Below are 19,504 nucleotides of genomic sequence, written 5' to 3'. Positions count from 1 at the left end.
ACGAGCACGCGTCAGCCCAATCCAGACCTAACGTCTGGATATACCAGATATCATGCACTCAGCATCGTTAGTAGATTGGACAATAAACTCAGGGTCCTCAGTTGAAACGGCCTGAGACGCATTTCGAAATTCATACTTAAAAGTTATCACACCCCACATCCCTTGGACTATACCAAGGGGGCCGAGAAACTCCCCACCATGGTTCAGCAGGGAGGTCCGCATCCTTCTCCGTAAGAGAAGAAAAATGTGGGATAGATTTCGGTTACTGGGGACTGATGAAACTAAATCCCAGTATAGAAAAGTCCAGAATACCTGTGCCTCGACCCTCCGTAAGTCTAGAAAGTTGTACGAAGAAAAGATTGTTAAGGAATCCATAGAATGTCCTAAACGCTTGTATTCTTATATAAACCAAAGGACAAAGAGCAGAGGAAATATTCCTGCTCTCTGGGGAGACAGTGCTACCGCGTCACTAGTGGAGGACGACTTTGGTAAGGCTCAAGTGTTCTCAAACTACTTTAGCAATGTATACACCATAGAGGCACCCTTCCCATCGGCGCATACAAATCCCCCCACACATACACTGGATAGCGTGACCATTAAAGAACTCGATGTCTTTGGTCTACTAACTAAGCTTGACATAGGTAAATCCTCGTGGCCCGATGAATTGCATCCTAGGCTACCGAAGGAATTATCTAACTTCGTTGCGAACCCTTTAAGTATATGCTTTAACCTATCCGTAACGCAGGATCGTTTACCCAAAGACTGAAAAAACGCCATGGTAAGTCCTGTCTCCAAAACAGGTACGAAACACAAACCTGAGAATTACCGCCCCGTTAGCCTAACTAATGTGGCTGTTAAAATCATAGAAAAGATTATTCGGAAGGAGTTGTTTAAGTATCTCGATAAAAACCGGATTCTTTCGGAGAAGCAGCACGGTTTCAGAATAGGTTACTCTTGTCTCACTAACTTATTAGTGGCTCGTGAAAGCTGGTGCGCTCTTAAGGACCAAAAGTTACCTGTAGACGTAGTCTTCATTGATTTCAGCAAAGCTTTTGACAAGGTTCCGCACAACCGGCTGTTATATAAGTTAATAAATGTCGGGATTGGAGGCAATATATTTGTGTGGATAAAAGACTTCTTAGTTGGGCGTCAACAAAGAGTTCGGGTGAACTCAAAGTTACCTAGCTGGGGAATTGTGCTTAGTGGAGTGCCCCAGGGTACAGTTTTGGGGCCAATGCTATTTCTCTTGTATGTTAATGACCTTCCTCGTCTCCTATCATCATTGGTCTTGCTATATGCTGACGATGTCAAGATATGGAGAACGATACGATGTGAGGGTGATAGCTTAGAACTCCAAAATGACCTGAAGAAATTATCTGAATGGTCTCAAACCTGGCAGTTGCCGATAAATACTTCCAAGTGTGTTGCGATGCATATCGGTCATCAAGCCACAGATACATACACGCTAAATAACACTGAGCTACCTGTCGTCCAGACATATAATGACTTAGGAGTCATCGTTATCCAAGACTTAAAGACTACTGCACACTGCCGTGCAATAGCCGCCAAAGGTTTTAGAACGTTATGGTCAATACGTGGGGCTTTTAGTCATGTCGACGCCAAGACGTTTTTGACTTTGTATACAGTGTTCGTACGTCCTAAACTTGAGTACTGGATACAAGCGGCCAGCCCCTGCTTAAAAAAAGACAGTGAGCTTCTGGAAAAGGTTCAGAGAACGGCAACTAAGCTGATTCCCGGAATAGCGAAGCTTCCGTATGAAGCTCGACTGGCCAAGCTGAACCTTTTCCCGTTGTGATATCGCAGAACTAGAGGCGGCCTGATTGCAGTTTTCAAATTGCTTAGTGCCAAATTAGCACCTGATATGCCCTCATTTTTCTTGTCTTCCAAAACAGAGAATTCACGAGGACACTCCAAAAACGTTCACAAGCCAAGAACAAATTACTTTTCAGCTGACTATCGACTTTCCCATCGAATCATCAACGAGTGGAACTCATTACCTCAACACGTGGTTGAGGCTCCATCCGTCGATTCTTTCAAAAGAAAGTTGGATCAACTGAGGGACCACCATTGCCAGGACTGACACAGGCCATCAGGCCTCCTGTCCTTCCCAAACTGAAACTGAAACTAATCTGGAGGAATCCTAATCGTTGCACTTAGTAGTAAAGTCATGTTTACTGGCATATCGGGGCAATGTTCGTACGTCTACTAGAAACATCTTGTTTACTGCGGACAGGAAGTAGTCAGACTCCCGGCTAGTTTGTTGTCATCAGCAATGCACCACCCGAGCTCCCAATTCTGGGGAAAATTTGACATATTTTGGTGAAAGTTCGAAGAAGCCGACATAATAAACCTCGAGGCAAAGACACCAAAACCCAAAAATTTCCCTAGATCTGGGAAATTCCCCAATATTTCCTCAAACTTTGGTGAAGGTCATTTGACTTTGGAGGCTTCCCCAAACTTAAGGGATTTGGCAAGATCCCTTATTAGCATCAAGTATGGTTATAAAGTTCAGAGAGGATACAATAAGTTTTCATAATATGGCTCTAACACTTTTGGGGATGACACAAACATAAAAGGGAGTATTATGTATGTATGTTTAGAAACAAAAACCCACTGGCAGGGACAATTACTAAACTACACAGAGAATTAATGGACCCTTATGAAATAACCAGTGTTTTCAGAACATACACGTGAAATAAGAGACCATTCCCGACTACCTATGACAGTCCATTATAATCTCCAAAAACCGTCATATGACCCTAAATGATATTTGGCTTACTGAAGTTTATACATAAGTTATTGTTAAATTAATTTATGGTTATGTTCTGTTTAATTTCGTTTCAGATCCCGAAGTGTGGGAGGAAAATTAACTTGTATCCTGTTGTGATTTTGTGTTCCAGAACGCTTCAGTTTGCCATTGCTGTTAAATTACTACTGCACTCCTGCCGAACTATTACCACACTCCGGTAAGGTTGTTGCGTTCTTGGCAAAAAGGAAAATTTTCCTGTGGTGTTTCCTGAATGTGATTGGGGATACCGCTTAAAGGAGGAAAGCAGTGTAACATTAGCAACGGTAAGAAACAAATAAGCTTTTATTTTTATAAAATTGATTGGTTAAATCGATGTATTTGATTGAACGATTGTAGTTGGACGCTAATTAAGTGAACAATTTTCAGGATCTCCAATTGTAATTTCAACCAGCTGGTCGGATCAAACTTAATACTGTTTTTTCAACACTTACTGTGTCTTTGAAGAGCTTTGACTGTTCCGTACAAACTTGGGTTTATGAGGTCTGTTTTTGAGCTTTCCGATCATGGCTAATTCAATGAATAATTAATCATGCTAAGTTGAGTGAACCATTGTAATACATATGTGTTCCAGTGATCCATGTGTCTATGGTTTATGCAAATCATATTTCTGTAGAAGTAAAGTATATACACAGCCTTGAACCACTTTTCAGCCGAGTTAACATTGATCATAAAACAATTATGATAAAAAAGTAATACAATTGTGATTGATAGACAGTTTTGAAAGCAATTTTCAGCGAATGTATATGAATTATTAGGGTTTTCATCACGAACTGACAGAAACTAATGTTCAAGAATTGATTTCGCACCAAAATCTGCTAGGTTGGTCTATATATTTTGTGTATGCCATGTCAACATAACTCGTGTCACTTACTACAAAACAAAAAAACGAGTTTAAAAATTCTTTGTTTCTAAAAGAAGCAGACAAACCCCTTGACTCCTTAGTTGCTTTCTGCTAAATTTGGAGTTAATATGGTTGTTCTCAAAAGTAAGGTTTTGTACTCGACTTTGCAACACTTTGTAGGGGATTTTGATTTTATCCTATCTTTGAAACTATTTTAGAGTGGAGTTCGAACCTGTGACGTTTAGATTTAGTGATTACAGTAGCCATAATTACTATAGCTTTAGAATTAATTACTACAACCACTTATCCATACATCAAGTGCGTCTTGGTTTCCCTGGTTTATCTTGGAAACACTAGTTGAGCCTTACGTCACAAAGCTTAATACAGGTTGCCTGAAAAATCCTAAATAAATATTTATCAATAATCTTCAAAGTTTTCCGGAGGAATCACGATGTTCAAAAGCCCCAAGTAGTAGCTACTTCATTGTCTTTCGTATCTCAAAAATCCTTTGAAGGTGCTGTTGGAGTTTACAACTACCTACAAAAAAAATCACCAGATTAATCACTCCTGAATGTGTCTGTTATCATTAACTACTATTAACTTATCTGACGATAAGTTCATCTAAGCTTGGATGATTCTTTAATTTATTGTTATCTTCAGGTCGGCATTATACATGATCTTTACGATTTAGTCCATCTATAACTATCAGATGAACTTAAATTTTACTGCTTAGTAATTTCCTGAAGGGTATCTTATTATATATCACTTTGACTCGTTCGTCAAAAAACTATTTACTAAATCGTTATTTTATTTACTATTTATTTGAACACAAATATTGGTACAAGAGGGCACCAAATATATATGCGCCACACAAAACAATGAGAAAAAAGAACAATAACGAACAGGTTAGTGTAAGGTAGTGTAATAATAATAGTAATAATAATAATAATAGAGGAAACTGAAAGGTACAATCAGAAGAAATCTTTCAGTTAAGGAAGATACAACCACTTTTTATGAAGGAAGTAAAAGAAGGTTACAGTAAAATCGCCACTGGCTTCTATTCTGAGCCATATCTGATAACGTCTCTAGCCAATGCGTTGCACCATCTCTCGGACCCCAACCAGAGAGTCGTGAAGGACCAACAGAAGCCAGTCCCGTATACCTTCCTTTCATACCACGACACCATGTCATAAAACCGAGTGTATGAACCTCTACTTAGTAAAACGATTTGTATTTCCTGTAATTATTTCTATGGTAACCGTTAATGTACGACTCAGCCCGTGTAAATCAGCTGGGCTACTGAATAGCAACGAATGGCGACTGGATTCTTATTAATCCATGTTATTCTTTAACATCTAAGCCTCTAAAATCTGAGGAATTAAATAAACTGAAGAACATATGTCCTACGTTTTTGAAAAAAATATTGAGGTGCTGAGAAGATTATGGATATTTGTAGAGCAATCAGTAGGAGTTGCTCAGAAAACCAGCCACTTATATTCCGAACATTACTGAGTCGAAATTCAAGCCTTTTCTGTGTAGCTTAAAGTCCATTTAAATATATTCCATTCGAAATAAGGGATTTTCCAAGAACCCATTTCACCATTAATTAATTATTTATTCACTTGAACACATAAATGTTGGTACAAGCGGGCACCAGATACATATGCGCCACACAATAATAATGAAAATGGGAAGAGATAAAGGATGTAAGGTGCGTGTACAAAGAAAAAAACAATAACGACCACAAATTGGTATACGGTAATGAAATAGTAGCAATAATAGGGAAATAGAAAGGTACAACCAGAAAGAATTTTTCAGTTAAAGAAGTTACGGTCAATTTTTATGAAGAAAGTAAAAGAAGGTTACAACAGGATCACGTCTCTAACCACCGTGTTGCACCATCTCTCGGACCCCAACCAGAGAGTCGTGAAGGACAAACAGAAGCCAGCCCTTTGCAGCTTCCTTTCATACCATGACACCATGTCATGCACTGACCACCTCTCCGCATTTTCTGACCAGTCTCAGCGTCGTCAAGTAATGCACGACGTGGAATTCGCTAATACGACACTCGAAGAACATTTCCAAGCCACCGAAGTCAGTGTTTCAAGATAGTGACACCAATTGGATTATCGTCTCTGTGCCCGAACACATGATGCTGAATTTCTGCATTACTGACATGATGTTGCCACTGGCTGTCAGCAATCCTTCGGAGACAGCAATGATCGAACACAGATAGTCATGTAACATCCTCAACTCGGAGAGACCAGGTTTCACAAGCATAGAGTAGAACTGCTCTCACCGACGCGTTGTAGATCCGACCGTTTACAGCCAGACTAACATCACGAAGGCGCCAAAGATGGCCCAGATTGGCATAAGTCGCTCACACCCAGACTTCTTGATGCCTGTGGCTCGGATGAGTTGGAAGAGCTTCCGGTAGTTACCAGATGCAGCTGCTGCTTCCAAATCATTAGCACGCTACGACCACCAGGTTTCTCGGTCCTTACGCAAGCTTTACCTGATTTCATTACGTAATATCCTTCGTTTGTGGTCAAACTCACGGTCACCCGGAGTAGACCGACGGGCTTCAATGAGTTGTAAGGAGCCTGAAGAAACCCAGTGCTTATAAGCGGGACGTTTCGCGAAGCCGCAAGCGGCTTTACTCGCCATTTTCATGGCGTCATGCAATTGCAACCAATGCCCATCTATACTTTTCAGTGGAATGGTAGCTAACCTAGAAGCTAGCTCGGCGCGATACTTAGTAGCAACAGAAGTTGCAACCAACTTGCTGACATCAATCCTTTGGTGGCGGTCACTTCGTTGGCCACTGAAAAGTAAGGTAAGATTGGCTCAGACCAGGACATGATCAGAGTCCAGATAGGTACTCCAAAAGGAGCGGCAGTCTTGTACACAACCACGCCAGCGGTAACTGATCGCGATGTGATCAATCTGAGTTCAGGCTTGAGATGCAGGGGAGGACGCTAGGTGGCACATCGGTGATGACTGTGCCGAAAGTTAGTGCTAGCGAGAAACAGGTTGTGGTCTGTGCACAGTTGCAGTAGACGGTCCCGGTTATCTGTCCTGCGACCAACAAGTCCCCATCGGCCACCTAAACGACTGTCTTCTGTGCCTAGACGCCCGACCTGAGCATTCAAGTCTCCGGCTAGTACTACAATATCTGTCGAACGCACTTAGTGCTTAGTGCGACACCAACGCCAGCAAGACCAGACGAAGATGCCACAGGGTCCCCGGATAAACGCACGTGAAACAAGCTTTTTGAAGCGACAGATGGAGAGCGAATTTGTAGTACTTCACCAGAGTCTTGAATACGGGTCTCGGATAGACAACAAACGTCGATATTAAGACTTTGCAAAGTTATAGCCAACCCTATCTGTTGTCCGACCTGCATAAGTGTGCGAACGTTGAAGGCAGCTAGTTTGAGTGGTGCATGTGGTTTCAGAAAAACTGCTTCAGTATTCGTATTTGGTGGTAGCATACAATTTTCCACCAGGTAGTGACTCGAGAATGTTTAGATAGAACCGAGTTTCCACCATAGGCGAGTTGCTGTATAAGTCGAAAAATAAGGATACATAAAGTGGGAATAAAAGAGAGTGGATAAGTGACGTGGTAAATAATAATAATGTGAATTGTTTGACTGTCAATTGAGGCGTGAATAGAATTTTCAGTAAATATAATCATTTTCACCTTCACTTTATTTGTGTGTGGGCTGTGATACTGCCCGGATGCCCAGACCGAAGCAGGTGGTTATCTTAGGGGGCCACTCCCCGAGCCTTTGACCTAAAGGTCTAATCTACAAGGCAGTGGAACATCGTGAGGAGATGGAGTCCCTTGGTGGCCGGTGACCAACGATTGGTTCATCACGTACGCTATTTGTTCCCCCAGGATACTGGAACCCATGAGCACCATTGATTTGGTTTGGGATCCGGTTAAAGCGCCGGACATTCCCTTTTCGTCTTCTCATTTTCGTAAACGACACCCCATCGCAAGAAGGTAGTGAGTAGGAATTTCTGGCAGTAGCTGTCTATGTGAGGCCATGTGAAAGCATTTGTAGAGAGAACGCGATCTCTCCCCACCTTCAGTAGTACCAGGATTTCGGGGGCCAATTGAATTGTTAAAGATAGTGAAGTTACAAGCTTTATTTAGTATAGAGTACGTTATATCGTTACAATAAAGCTGGACATGCCATCAAGTTTAAAACAGGGTTACCCATCACTTCGTCGAAGAGTTGAAGCTAGGTTGTTTTATTGATATTATAACAATGAATAGAAGGTCTTGATGCCGTTTTCCGTGGTATTCGTTGTCTGGTTTAAGATGTATTTACCCATCCGTAACATTTGTTTTTATCCACATACTTTCATTAGGTTTTTCTATTGATCTGTTTTTACTGAAATGCGCTTTATGATTTACATTTGTTTCAGAGGTTACGTTATTTTGAATTGGAAATATTGACGCGCATTTAACTTTTGATGTGTTTGCAATCAATGGTTGAAATCAGAGATTTACCTCAGGATTTATTTTATCAGATTTGCTCTTATTTGCGGATTAACGATCTTATTGCACTATGTTCTGTGTGTACACAATTTTGTCACTGGTTACATCGGCAGTCGTATTGGAAATGGCGCTCGCAAAGTCTTTGGAATGGAACTTACCCTTGTTTACCAGGTTATTTGGTTTGTGTATTCTGATTTGTACCAAATGTAGAGAAGATCATAGACTGGGCATCGGCAAGTTTTGAACGAGAAAAGTGCTGTATAAACTTCGGGGAAAATTCAGTTGATTGCATTCGCCTATCCAAGTTGAACGTGGTCAGCCACGGGATAGACGCTTTACATATTCCCCTGGTATCCATTGAGATTTTTTTGATAATCTTAATTCCAGAAACATCCAGATTTACTTATAATGGGTGATAGAGGTCGAGTGGTGTCAATATTTTCATTCAAGGCTGGATTGTTTTCTAATTCATGGCTTCCTGTATTCACTGAATATCATAGTCATTCCGTAAGTTTTTTTTCAAGTAGTCATTATTTTGATTAATAATTCCATATGATTTAAGATACCTTACACAATCCAACAACTACTTGAAATATAAAATATTAGCTTTATTCTCTTCATGCGACTGAATAATTTAACGATGAGGCACATACACTGCTAAGCACTTATAAATATTATTCGATGTTTGATAGTTGAGTGAACTTCGTAGGAAAACACAGGTATATATTTCTTTTTTTACGTTGTCTTTAGTATGTGTTCAGAAAGTATAATTTAGTATTTTTTAAATCATCTGTAGTATTTATTTATTTATTTGGACACATAAATATTGGTACAAGAGAGCGCCAATATATATGCGCCACGCAAAACAATGAGAATTCGAAGAGAAATAGAAAAAAAAGAGAACAATAACGAAGAGATTGGTGTAAGGTAGTGTGGTAGTAATGAGGGAACGCAAAGTTACAATCGGAAGAAATCTTTCAGGTAAGGGAGACACAATCACTTTTTATGAAGAAAGTAAAAGAAGGTTACAGCAGGTCAAACTCACGGTCACCTGGAGTAAACCGACGGGCTTCAATGAGTTATAAGGAACCTACAGAAACCCAGTGCTTATAAGCGGGACGTTTCGCGAAGCCGCAAGCGGCTTTACTCGCCATTTTCATGGCGTCATGCAATTGCAACCAATGCCCATCTATACTTTTCAGTGGAATGGTAGCTAACCTAGAAGCTAGCTCGGCGCGATACTTAGTAGCAACAGAAGTTGCAACCAACTTGCTGACATCAATCCTTTGGTGGCGGTCACTTCGTTGGCCACTGAAAAGTAAGGTAAGATTGGCTCAGACCAGGACATGATCAGAGTCCAGATAGGTACTCCAAAAGGAGCGGCAGTCTTGTACACAACCACGCCAGCGGTAACTGATCGCGATGTGATCAATCTGAGTTCAGGCTTGAGATGCAGGGGGAGGACGCTAGGTGGCACATCGGTGATGACTGTGCCGAAAGTTAGTGCTAGCGAGAAACAGGTTGTGGTCTGTGCACAGTTGCAGTAGACGGTCCCCGTTATCTGTCCTGCGACCAACAAGTCCCCATCGGCCACCTAAACGACTCTCTTCTGTGCCTAGACGCCCGACCTGAGCATTCAAGTCTCCGGCTAGTACTACAATATCTGTCGAACGCACTTAGTGCTTAGTGCGACACCAACGCCAGCAAGACCAGACGAAGATGCCACAGGGTCCCCGGATAAACGCACGTGAAACAAGCTTTTTGAAGCGACAGATGGAGAGCGAATTTGTAGTACTTCACCAGAGTCTTGAATACGGGTCTCGGATAGACAACAAACGTCGATATTAAGACTTTGCAAAGTTATAGCCAACCCTATCTGTTGTCCGACCTGCATAAGTGTGCGAACGTTGAAGGCAGCTAGTTTGAGTGGTGCATGTGGTTTCAGAAAAACTGCTTCAGTATTCGTATTTGGTGGTAGCATACAATTTTCCACCAGGTAGTGACTCGAGAATGTTTAGATAGAACCGAGTTTCCACCAAAGACGAGCCGCTGTATAAGTGTAAAAGAGGGTGAATAATGTGGAAAATAATAATAATAATAATAGTAATAATAATAACGGCAATAATAGTAATAATAATATTATTAATAATGACAATAATTGTAATGATAATAATTTGAACCAATTGATTGTTTTCCGAAGCGAGAAAAGTAATTTCCATAGACATAGAGAGTTCATCATTTGTGTGTGGGATGTGATATTGCCCGGGTGCCCAAACCGAAGCAGGTGGTTATCTTATAGGGCCACTCTCCGGGCCTCTGACCTAAAGGTCTAACCCACAAGGCAGTGGAGCATCGTAAGGAGATGCAATCCTATGGTAGCCGGTGACCAGCGATTGGTTCATACGCCATTTGTTCCCGCAGCATACTGGAGCCCATGTGCACCATTGGTTTGTGATCCGGTTAAAGCGCTGGACATTCGCTTTTCGTCCTCTCATTTTCGTAAACAACACCCCCGCCACGAGAAGGCAATGAGTAGGACTTCCCTGGCAGAGGCTGTATACGCGCGGCCGTGTGAGAGTATTTCGAGAGGGAGAGCGGACTCTCCCTACTCTCGGCCGTACCAGGGTATTCGGGGGCATCATCTGTAGTAGTTAATTATGAAGAGACTGAGACCAAAGATTTGAGCATAATAACATCATTTCATTTCGTCAGCTTTTTACAACGTGTAATATTTACCACTGATCTACAAACACACTGTTCCCTTGAGCCCTATTTTGTCAATGATCGATTCGCCGTTTCATAAAGTTGTATGCTGACTAGCAGAGAAGTTAAAGCGAAAAGCAAATTCATTTAAATATTCATCATAATTTACTGACAGGCTAAATCACGCAAAAGTTTCTGGTAAGTCGATGGTTGCTTTTTACATAACATACTTGTTCACCAAAATATCACTTCTTAAAACCACTAACATAATTGGCCAACATTCTGAGCTACCGTTACCGGTGTCAATTCAAATGATTGCTAATTATATACACAAAAGGCGTTCAACTTTAGTTTAACAACACTATGTACCGTCAAAATGACGGTGTTGCAATGAGAATTTCAATTGTGGTAGATCTTTTTTGGGCTATCTTGAAAACATAGGACTTGAAAAAGCGGTGAGTACAATGACGGAATACTCGCGATATTTTAATAATAGGTTCATTGTTCGTGATTCTTCTGTTAGAACTTTTTAATGAGGCTCATCACAACAGATGACTTTCTACGAAGCACAAAAAGGACGACGTGCTTCACCTTCTTGGCATTATCATACTACAGACTGCAGGCGAGACAGTTCAATGTTCGGTTTATCGAAAAAGTACTTGGAATGGTCTATACTTGAATTCTGATAGTTTATGTCCAATCCGTTACAAGAAGGCATTGATCAGAATACTTTTATAGAGTAGAAATTGTATGTGTCACTGACAATCTGGAAGAAGAATTGGTTAACATCGAAAAGTGTCTCGAAGACAACTTGTGTCCATGGAAATTCATTGATAAATATAAAAAAAACTAAAGACAAGTTGGATGTTGCTATAGTCAATAAAAAACCTTTGTTTACTCATCTCAACTTGAAAGGTGATGACGCTGCAAGCACAACCAGCAGAAGGCCTAACGCTTCATTTGCCAGAACCTGCCCTGCAACCAAATTTTGTCCTGTATAAAATAACTTTCTCAGTAATTCAGTCTAAAGTCGACAAATACTCCACCGATTCTGTATATAAATGTACAGCTACATCGGCTAAACAGAATGGAGAGAATATCGCCAACGTTTTTTGGAATTGTTTCAAAAAGCCTTCGACCAAGAGGGAGGAATATGTTAAGTAGCGCAATCACCAAGCATCTCTTGGACATCAAGTTGATAACTTGAAATTTTTCAAGGTATTTGATAAACATCCAAGCTCCAGCCTTCCAAATTCTTCTGGAAGAATCGCTACTAGGCGCAAGAAACCTGATTTATATGTTTAGAAGGGCACGATTATTAATCTTTCTCTGCCTTGTTGACACAAATATCACTTCGTTATGACATGAAATATTATTAAAATCTCAATTGATTATATCATTGTTTCTCTTTCTAATCCTCTTCTAGATCAGTAGTTCCATTTAAACAATTGAGCTTTACTCAATTTATGTTTGCTTTTTATCAGTGTCCGATCATTGAGTAATAACTTTTCTCTAGCTCTTCAGTCTTTTGTTACTATAAACGTTGTAGAGAGCCCTTCCACATAAGATATATATTTGTTTTTTTTATATAATCTCCTAAGTTTTACATCCTTACTATTGTATACTGATGTGTGTTCAAAACTTCCAACCAAACTCATATACATAATTCCAATACATTTTGTAATTATGATTTGTGAACACTATAGGTTGTAAGCAGTTGACGAAAATCTAACGAGATAGAGTAAATTTATGTTCTGTTCAAATCTTTGTTCGTGGTCTCTTCACGATGATAAAGAAAAGCATGTGGTTAGTTTCCTCGAATACAATGGTTTTTATTTTAATAATAACTGATATCATCCATATTAAGTTCGTTTTAATTATGTAAAAACAGAAACTTCGTTTATAGTTACTTTGTAGCTTTAAAAATTCACATGGCTTTAGTTATCTTGTTAGCGGTCTGCACTCTATAATGTTCTTCCACCGAACATTTAGATGTAGCGATGGATGAAGTAGCTATTTATTTTGCAATGGACGCAGAAAAACCACACTAAGAAGACCCATTAGAATTGGACTCAGTCACGAGAAAGCTAAAAGTAGAATCCAGGAACAACTGAGGTCACACTTAAGTAGTCCTGAAAACGAGGCCGACCCAGATGTTGCTTAGGAAGATATACAAACAGCTGTGGAAACAACAGCAACATCTATTAGTAATTTAAACCAAAGGGTTATGGAAAACTAATGAATTTCTACTAGGTTTATTGCACTGATAGATTCTCGTAAACTCATCCCGTCAGGCTCTGAAGACAATGAAGAATGAGAACAAATCAGATCTACGTTAACCAAAAGTCTAAGGAACGACCGTGAGCAGTGGTGGGCAACGAAAGCAAAAAGATGGAATAGGCAGAGGCTGTAGGTAACACTAGACAGCTCTTCAGACTAATAAAAGAAACTAATTAAGAAGTCATGTGTAAGTGAGACGATCTCGAAAAAGACGACAATCTTATCTGCTCCCAGCCCAGACGTTTAGAATGGTGGGCGGAACACTAAGAAACAGTTCAGCTGGTCCTCAGCTACCCTGTGCATCTACTCAACATTCCCAGACAGCCTGAATGGAACATTGAAGTGGGTCCCCCAACTCTAGCTGAAGTTCAAGAGGCTATAGCTAATCTGAAACGAGGAAGAGCAGTTGGTCCAGATGGATTGGCTCCAGAGGTCTTTAAGTGTGGTAGTTCAATTTTAGCGATTAGGCTGAGTAATATTTTAGATAAAATCTGGGAGTTGGACGTAATCGCATCTGACTGGTTGCAATCACTGATTGTCCCAATACATAAGAGAGGGTTAAAATCATCCTGTGATAACCATAGAGGGATTAGTTTAACTAATATAGTATCTAAAATACCAGCCTCGATAATTATCGGGCACCTAGCTAAGACTCGTGAACTGCAAACACGAGAGAATCAAGCTGGCTTCAGACATGGTCGTGGCTGCATCGACCACATATTCACCATTCGTCAGGTTTGAGAACACAGGCATGCTTATCGGCGTCCGACAATGGTGGTCTTTCTTGACTTAAAAGCAGCATTTGACTCTGTAGACCGAGAGGTTCTGTGGCAGTGTGTGTCATTGAAAGGTGTAGCTAAGAAGTGCATATGTAGTGCGTGCTACTTATATTGATATAAGTAGTATATAACGTGAGTCAAAAGAACGTAACGTCTGGCAGCAGAAGATGGAGAAGATCAAGAAAAGAAGAGCGAGAAAACAATCGAATTTGTAAGAAATCGCATGAACAATGAAATGCGAGACAATGGATTGATGTTTACAAAAGCAACAGTCCGGTTTGATATGATAGAATAATATTTTGCAAATTAACGATTTACTATATGGTTTTTCTATTTTACCAAGTAATTCTGTAATTTGTCCTGAATACAATTTGGTTGTCCTCACCCGTGTTCTCCTTCACTACACATAAACCTTGTGAAGGCTCTTTACTCGAACACTACCAGTTTAGTCGGAGGTTATGGCGAACTGTCTTCTGATTTTTCAACCTCAAGTGGTGTCCGTCAAGGCTGTCCACTATCTCCATTTTTGTTCAATTTCATCATAGACCTACTGATGGAAACAATGTTCTCGTTGACTGAATTTTCGGGAATTGATCTCCTACCAGAAGGTCCGTTTATCGACTTAGAATACGCAATGATATAGTTCGGTTTGGTGAAGACGCTGATAAAATGCCCAGGAGGTTTGTGATGCGTTTCTCTCGCTCTAATTGCGAATTGTTGCTTCAGGACTGGTCCGTGTCAACACCTGAACTAAGGCTAGGGAGTGAAGTAGTCGAACGCGTTGACAACTTCGGTTATCTTGAAAGTCTGATCAGCCGTAATGGGTAGGTGTCCGACGAAATCTGCACAGACTCGAAAAGCTCGCTTGGCTTTTGCCAACTTACGTCACCTATGGCGAAGGCGAGATATCCGTCTCTCAATTAAGGGACGAGTATACTGCGCAGCAGTTCGATCTGTTCTACTTTACGGCTGCGAAACGCGACCATTGAGGGTAGAAGATTCTCGTAAGCTACTAATATATATCACTACCATTGAAGTAAGTACTATTAATCCGGTGTTAATCTTGCTGTGTTAATGAGGTGTGGCAACTTGAACCGATGCGTGTATGTGCGTGGTCCTACGTTGTAGCTGACTGACTGACTACCTAACATAAACAAATTCAGCATTTAATTGATATTGATCACAGAGATGTACATCCATGCATGCTAAGTCTATTCAGAAAGGCGATTGAACTAGTGGTTTAAAGAATTCATCATAACCACAATCCTTTACCAAAGGTTGAAAAATTTCATATCCTGGATTTTTTAATATTTATAATCTCTCTGTATATGTGTGTATGCATATATGTCTATCAATTTATTTATTTGTCCAATATTTCAACCTTGGTTTTCTCTACTGTTACTTTCCTCTTCTCAAATCTCCCACATACTCTGCAGAAGTACATTGTATATGCTGGTAATTGTTTGGGCCTAGGATCTCTTAGCATGTTTAAGTTATTACTTCTGTATTCCTTTCTCAGTTGTTCTTTATAGTGGTTTCATTTTCCTCTTATGGATTTTGTGAGACTTCTAACTTTTTTTTGAAAACTATGTTGAACGCGCTGTGTTTTGTTAGAATCTCGAAAACACGTGCGTCAAAACGACACTAACCGTGTGTTGACTCCTAAAGAATTTATTAACATTAAATCTCACGCATAAATCGTGGCTTAAAACCGAGTGTATGAACCTCTACTTAGTAAAACGATTTGTATTTCCTGTAATTATTTCTATGGTAACCGTTAATGTACGACTCAGCCCGTGTAAATCAGCTGGGCTACTGAATAGCAACGAATGGCGACTGGATTCTTATTAATCCATGTTATTCTTTAACATCTAAGCCTCTAAAATCTGAGGAATTAAATAAACTGAAGAACATATGTCCTACGTTTTTGAAAAAAATATTGAGGTGCTGAGAAGATTATGGATATTTGTAGAGCAATCAGTAGGAGTTGCTCAGAAAACCAGCCACTTATATTCCGAACATTACTGAGTCGAAATTCAAGCCTTTTCTGTGTAGCTTAAAGTCCATTTAAATATATTCCATTCGAAATAAGGGATTTTCCAAGAACCCATTTCACCATTAATTAATTATTTATTCACTTGAACACATAAATGTTGGTACAAGCGGGCACCAGATACATATGCGCCACACAATAATAATGAAAATGGGAAGAGATAAAGGATGTAAGGTGCGTGTACAAAGAAAAAAAAACAATAACGACCACAAATTGGTATACGGTAATGAAATAGTAGCAATAATAGGGGAAATAGAAAGGTACAACCAGAAAGAATTTTTTCAGTTAAAGAAGTTACGGTCAATTTTTATGAAGAAAGTAAAAGAAGGTTACAACAGGATCACGTCTCTAACCACCGTGTTGCACCATCTCTCGGACCCCAACCAGAGAGTCGTGAAGGACAAACAGAAGCCAGCCCTTTGCAGCTTCCTTTCATACCACGACACCATGTCATGCACTGACCACCTCTCCGCATTTTCTGACCAGTCTCAGCGTCGTCAAGTAATGCACGACGTGGAATTCGCTAATACGACACTCGAAGAACATTTCCAAGCCACCGAAGTCAGTGTTTCAAGATAGTGACACCAATTGGATTATCGTCTCTGTGCCCGAACACATGATGCTGAATTTCTGCATTACTGACATGATGTTGCCACTGGCTGTCAGCAATCCTTCGGAGACAGCAATGATCGAACACAGATAGTCATGTAACATCCTCAACTCGGAGAGACCAGGTTTCACAAGCATAGAGTAGAACTGCTCTCACCGACGCGTTGTAGATCCGACCGTTTACAGCCAGACTAACATCACGAAGGCGCCAAAGATGGCCCAGATTGGCATAAGTCGCTCACACCCAGACTTCTTGATGCCTGTGGCTCGGATGAGTTGGAAGAGCTTCCGGTAGTTACCAGATGCAGCTGCTGCTTCCAAATCATTAGCACGCTACGACCACCAGGTTTCTCGGTCCTTACGCAAGCTTTACCTGATTTCATTACGTAATATCCTTCGTTTGTGGTCAAACTCACGGTCACCCGGAGTAGACCGACGGGCTTCAATGAGTTGTAAGGAGCCTGAAGAAACCCAGTGCTTATAAGCGGGACGTTTCGCGAAGCCGCAAGCGGCTTTACTCGCCATTTTCATGGCGTCATGCAATTGCAACCAATGCCCATCTATACTTTTCAGTGGAATGGTAGCTAACCTAGAAGCTAGCTCGGCGCGATACTTAGTAGCAACAGAAGTTGCAACCAACTTGCTGACATCAATCCTTTGGTGGCGGTCACTTCGTTGGCCACTGAAAAGTAAGGTAAGATTGGCTCAGACCAGGACATGATCAGAGTCCAGATAGGTACTCCAAAAGGAGCGGCAGTCTTGTACACAACCACGCCAGCGGTAACTGATCGCGATGTGATCAATCTGAGTTCAGGCTTGAGATGCAGGGGAGGACGCTAGGTGGCACATCGGTGATGACTGTGCCGAAAGTTAGTGCTAGCGAGAAACAGGTTGTGGTCTGTGCACAGTTGCAGTAGACGGTCCCGGTTATCTGTCCTGCGACCAACAAGTCCCCATCGGCCACCTAAACGACTGTCTTCTGTGCCTAGACGCCCGACCTGAGCATTCAAGTCTCCGGCTAGTACTACAATATCTGTCGAACACACTTAGTGCTTAGTGCGACACCAACGCCAGCAAGACCAGACGAAGATGCCACAGGGTCCCCGGATAAACGCACGTGAAACAAGCTTTTTGAAGCGACAGATGGAGAGCGAATTTGTAGTACTTCACCAGAGTCTTGAATACGGGTCTCGGATAGACAACAAACGTCGATATTAAGACTTTGCAAAGTTATAGCCAACCCTATCTGTTGTCCGACCTGCATAAGTGTGCGAACGTTGAAGGCAACTAGTTTGACGAATAGGGAATGTCCGGCGCTTTAACCGGATCCTAAACCAAATCAATGGTGCTCATGGGTTCCAGTATCCTGGGGGAACAAATAGCGTACGTGATGAACCAATCGTTGGTCACCGGCCACCAAGGGACTCCATCTCCTCACGATGTTCCACTGCCTTGTAGATTAGACCTTTAGGTCAAAGGCTCGGGGAGTGGCCCCCTAAGATAACCACCTGCTTCGGTCTGGGCATCCGGGCAGTATCACAGCCCACACACAAATAAAGTGAAGGTGAAAATGATTATATTTACTGAAAATTCTATTCACGCCTCAATTGACAGTCAAACAATTCACATTATTATTATTTACCACGTCACTTATCCACTCTCTTTTATTCCCACTTTATGTATCCTTATTTTTCGACTTATACAGCAACTCGCCTATGGTGGAAACTCGGTTCTATCTAAACATTCTCGAGTCACTACCTGGTGGAAAATTGTATGCTACCACCAAATACGAATACTGAAGCAGTTTTTCTGAAACCACATGCACCACTCAAACTAGCTGCCTTCAACGTTCGCACACTTATGCAGGTCGGACAACAGATAGGGTTGGCTATAACTTTGCAAAGTCTTAATATCGACGTTTGTTGTCTATCCGAGACCCGTATTCAAGACTCTGGTGAAGTACTACAAATTCGCTCTCCATCTGTCGCTTCAAAAGCTTGTTTCACGTGCGTTTATCCGGGGACCCTGTGGCATCTTCGTCTGGTCTTGCTGGCGTTGGTGTCGCACTAAGCACTAAGTGCGTTCGACAGATATTGTAGTACTAGCCGGAGACTTGAATGCTCAGGTCGGGCGTCTAGGCACAGAAGACAGTCGTTTAGGTGGCCGATGGGGACTTGTTGGTCGCAGGACAGATAACCGGGACCGTCTACTGCAACTGTGCACAGACCACAACCTGTTTCTCGCTAGCACTAACTTTCGGCACAGTCATCACCGATGTGCCACCTAGCGTCCTCCCCCTGCATCTCAAGCCTGAACTCAGATTGATCACATCGCGATCAGTTACCGCTGGCGTGGTTGTGTACAAGACTGCCGCTCCTTTTGGAGTACCTATCTGGACTCTGATCATGTCCTGGTCTGAGCCAATCTTACCTTACTTTTCAGTGGCCAACGAAGTGACCGCCACCAAAGGATTGATGTCAGCAAGTTGGTTGCAACTTCTGTTGCTACTAAGTATCGCGCCGAGCTAGCTTCTAGGTTAGCTACCATTCCACTGAAAAGTATAGATGGGCATTGGTTGCAATTGCATGACGCCATGAAAATGGCGAGTAAAGCCGCTTGCGGCTTCGCGAAACGTCCCGCTTATAAGCACTGGGTTTCTTCAGGCTCCTTACAACTCATTGAAGCCCGTCGGTCTACTCCGGGTGACCGTGAGTTTGACCACAAACGAAGGATATTACGTAATGAAATCAGGTAAAGCTTGCGTAAGGACCGAGAAACCTGGTGGTCGTAGCGTGCTAATGATTTGGAAGCAGCAGCTGCATCTGGTAACTACCGGAAGCTCTTCCAACTCATCCGAGACACTTGCAGCAAGTAGTATGGTGTGAGTCAAACAATCTGCG

General features: G+C 41.5%; 1 protein-coding gene across 2 annotated transcripts in view; it reads left to right on the top strand.

Annotated features, from left to right (window-relative positions):
- The first annotated feature begins 2,276 nt into the window (after positions 1-2,276).
- The window catches only part of FBXW9 (F-box/WD repeat-containing protein 9), a 38,796-nt gene continuing 21,568 nt past the window's right edge, over positions 2,277-19,504 (top strand). The window contains exons 1-5 of one of the 2 annotated variants that reach the window (XM_051211304.1): positions 2,277-2,514; positions 2,866-3,093; positions 8,108-8,351; positions 8,391-8,530; positions 8,568-8,687. In XM_051211304.1, the coding sequence (XP_051071344.1) occupies positions 8,156-8,351; positions 8,391-8,530; positions 8,568-8,687 (456 nt within the window). In that variant the 5' untranslated portion in view covers positions 2,277-2,514; positions 2,866-3,093; positions 8,108-8,155. Of the gene's footprint in view, positions 2,515-2,865; positions 3,094-8,107; positions 8,352-8,390; positions 8,531-8,567; positions 8,688-10,349; positions 12,690-19,504 lie in introns of those variants that run through there. The other variant, XM_012946465.3, reaches the window with a different exon arrangement.

Source organism: Schistosoma haematobium, chromosome ZW, assembly GCF_000699445.3.
Source record: "Schistosoma haematobium chromosome ZW, whole genome shotgun sequence".
NCBI classification, from domain to species: domain Eukaryota; kingdom Metazoa; phylum Platyhelminthes; class Trematoda; order Strigeidida; family Schistosomatidae; genus Schistosoma; species Schistosoma haematobium.
Note: the sequence above shows the minus strand (reverse complement) of the source record. Positions and strands in the feature narration are given on the sequence as shown.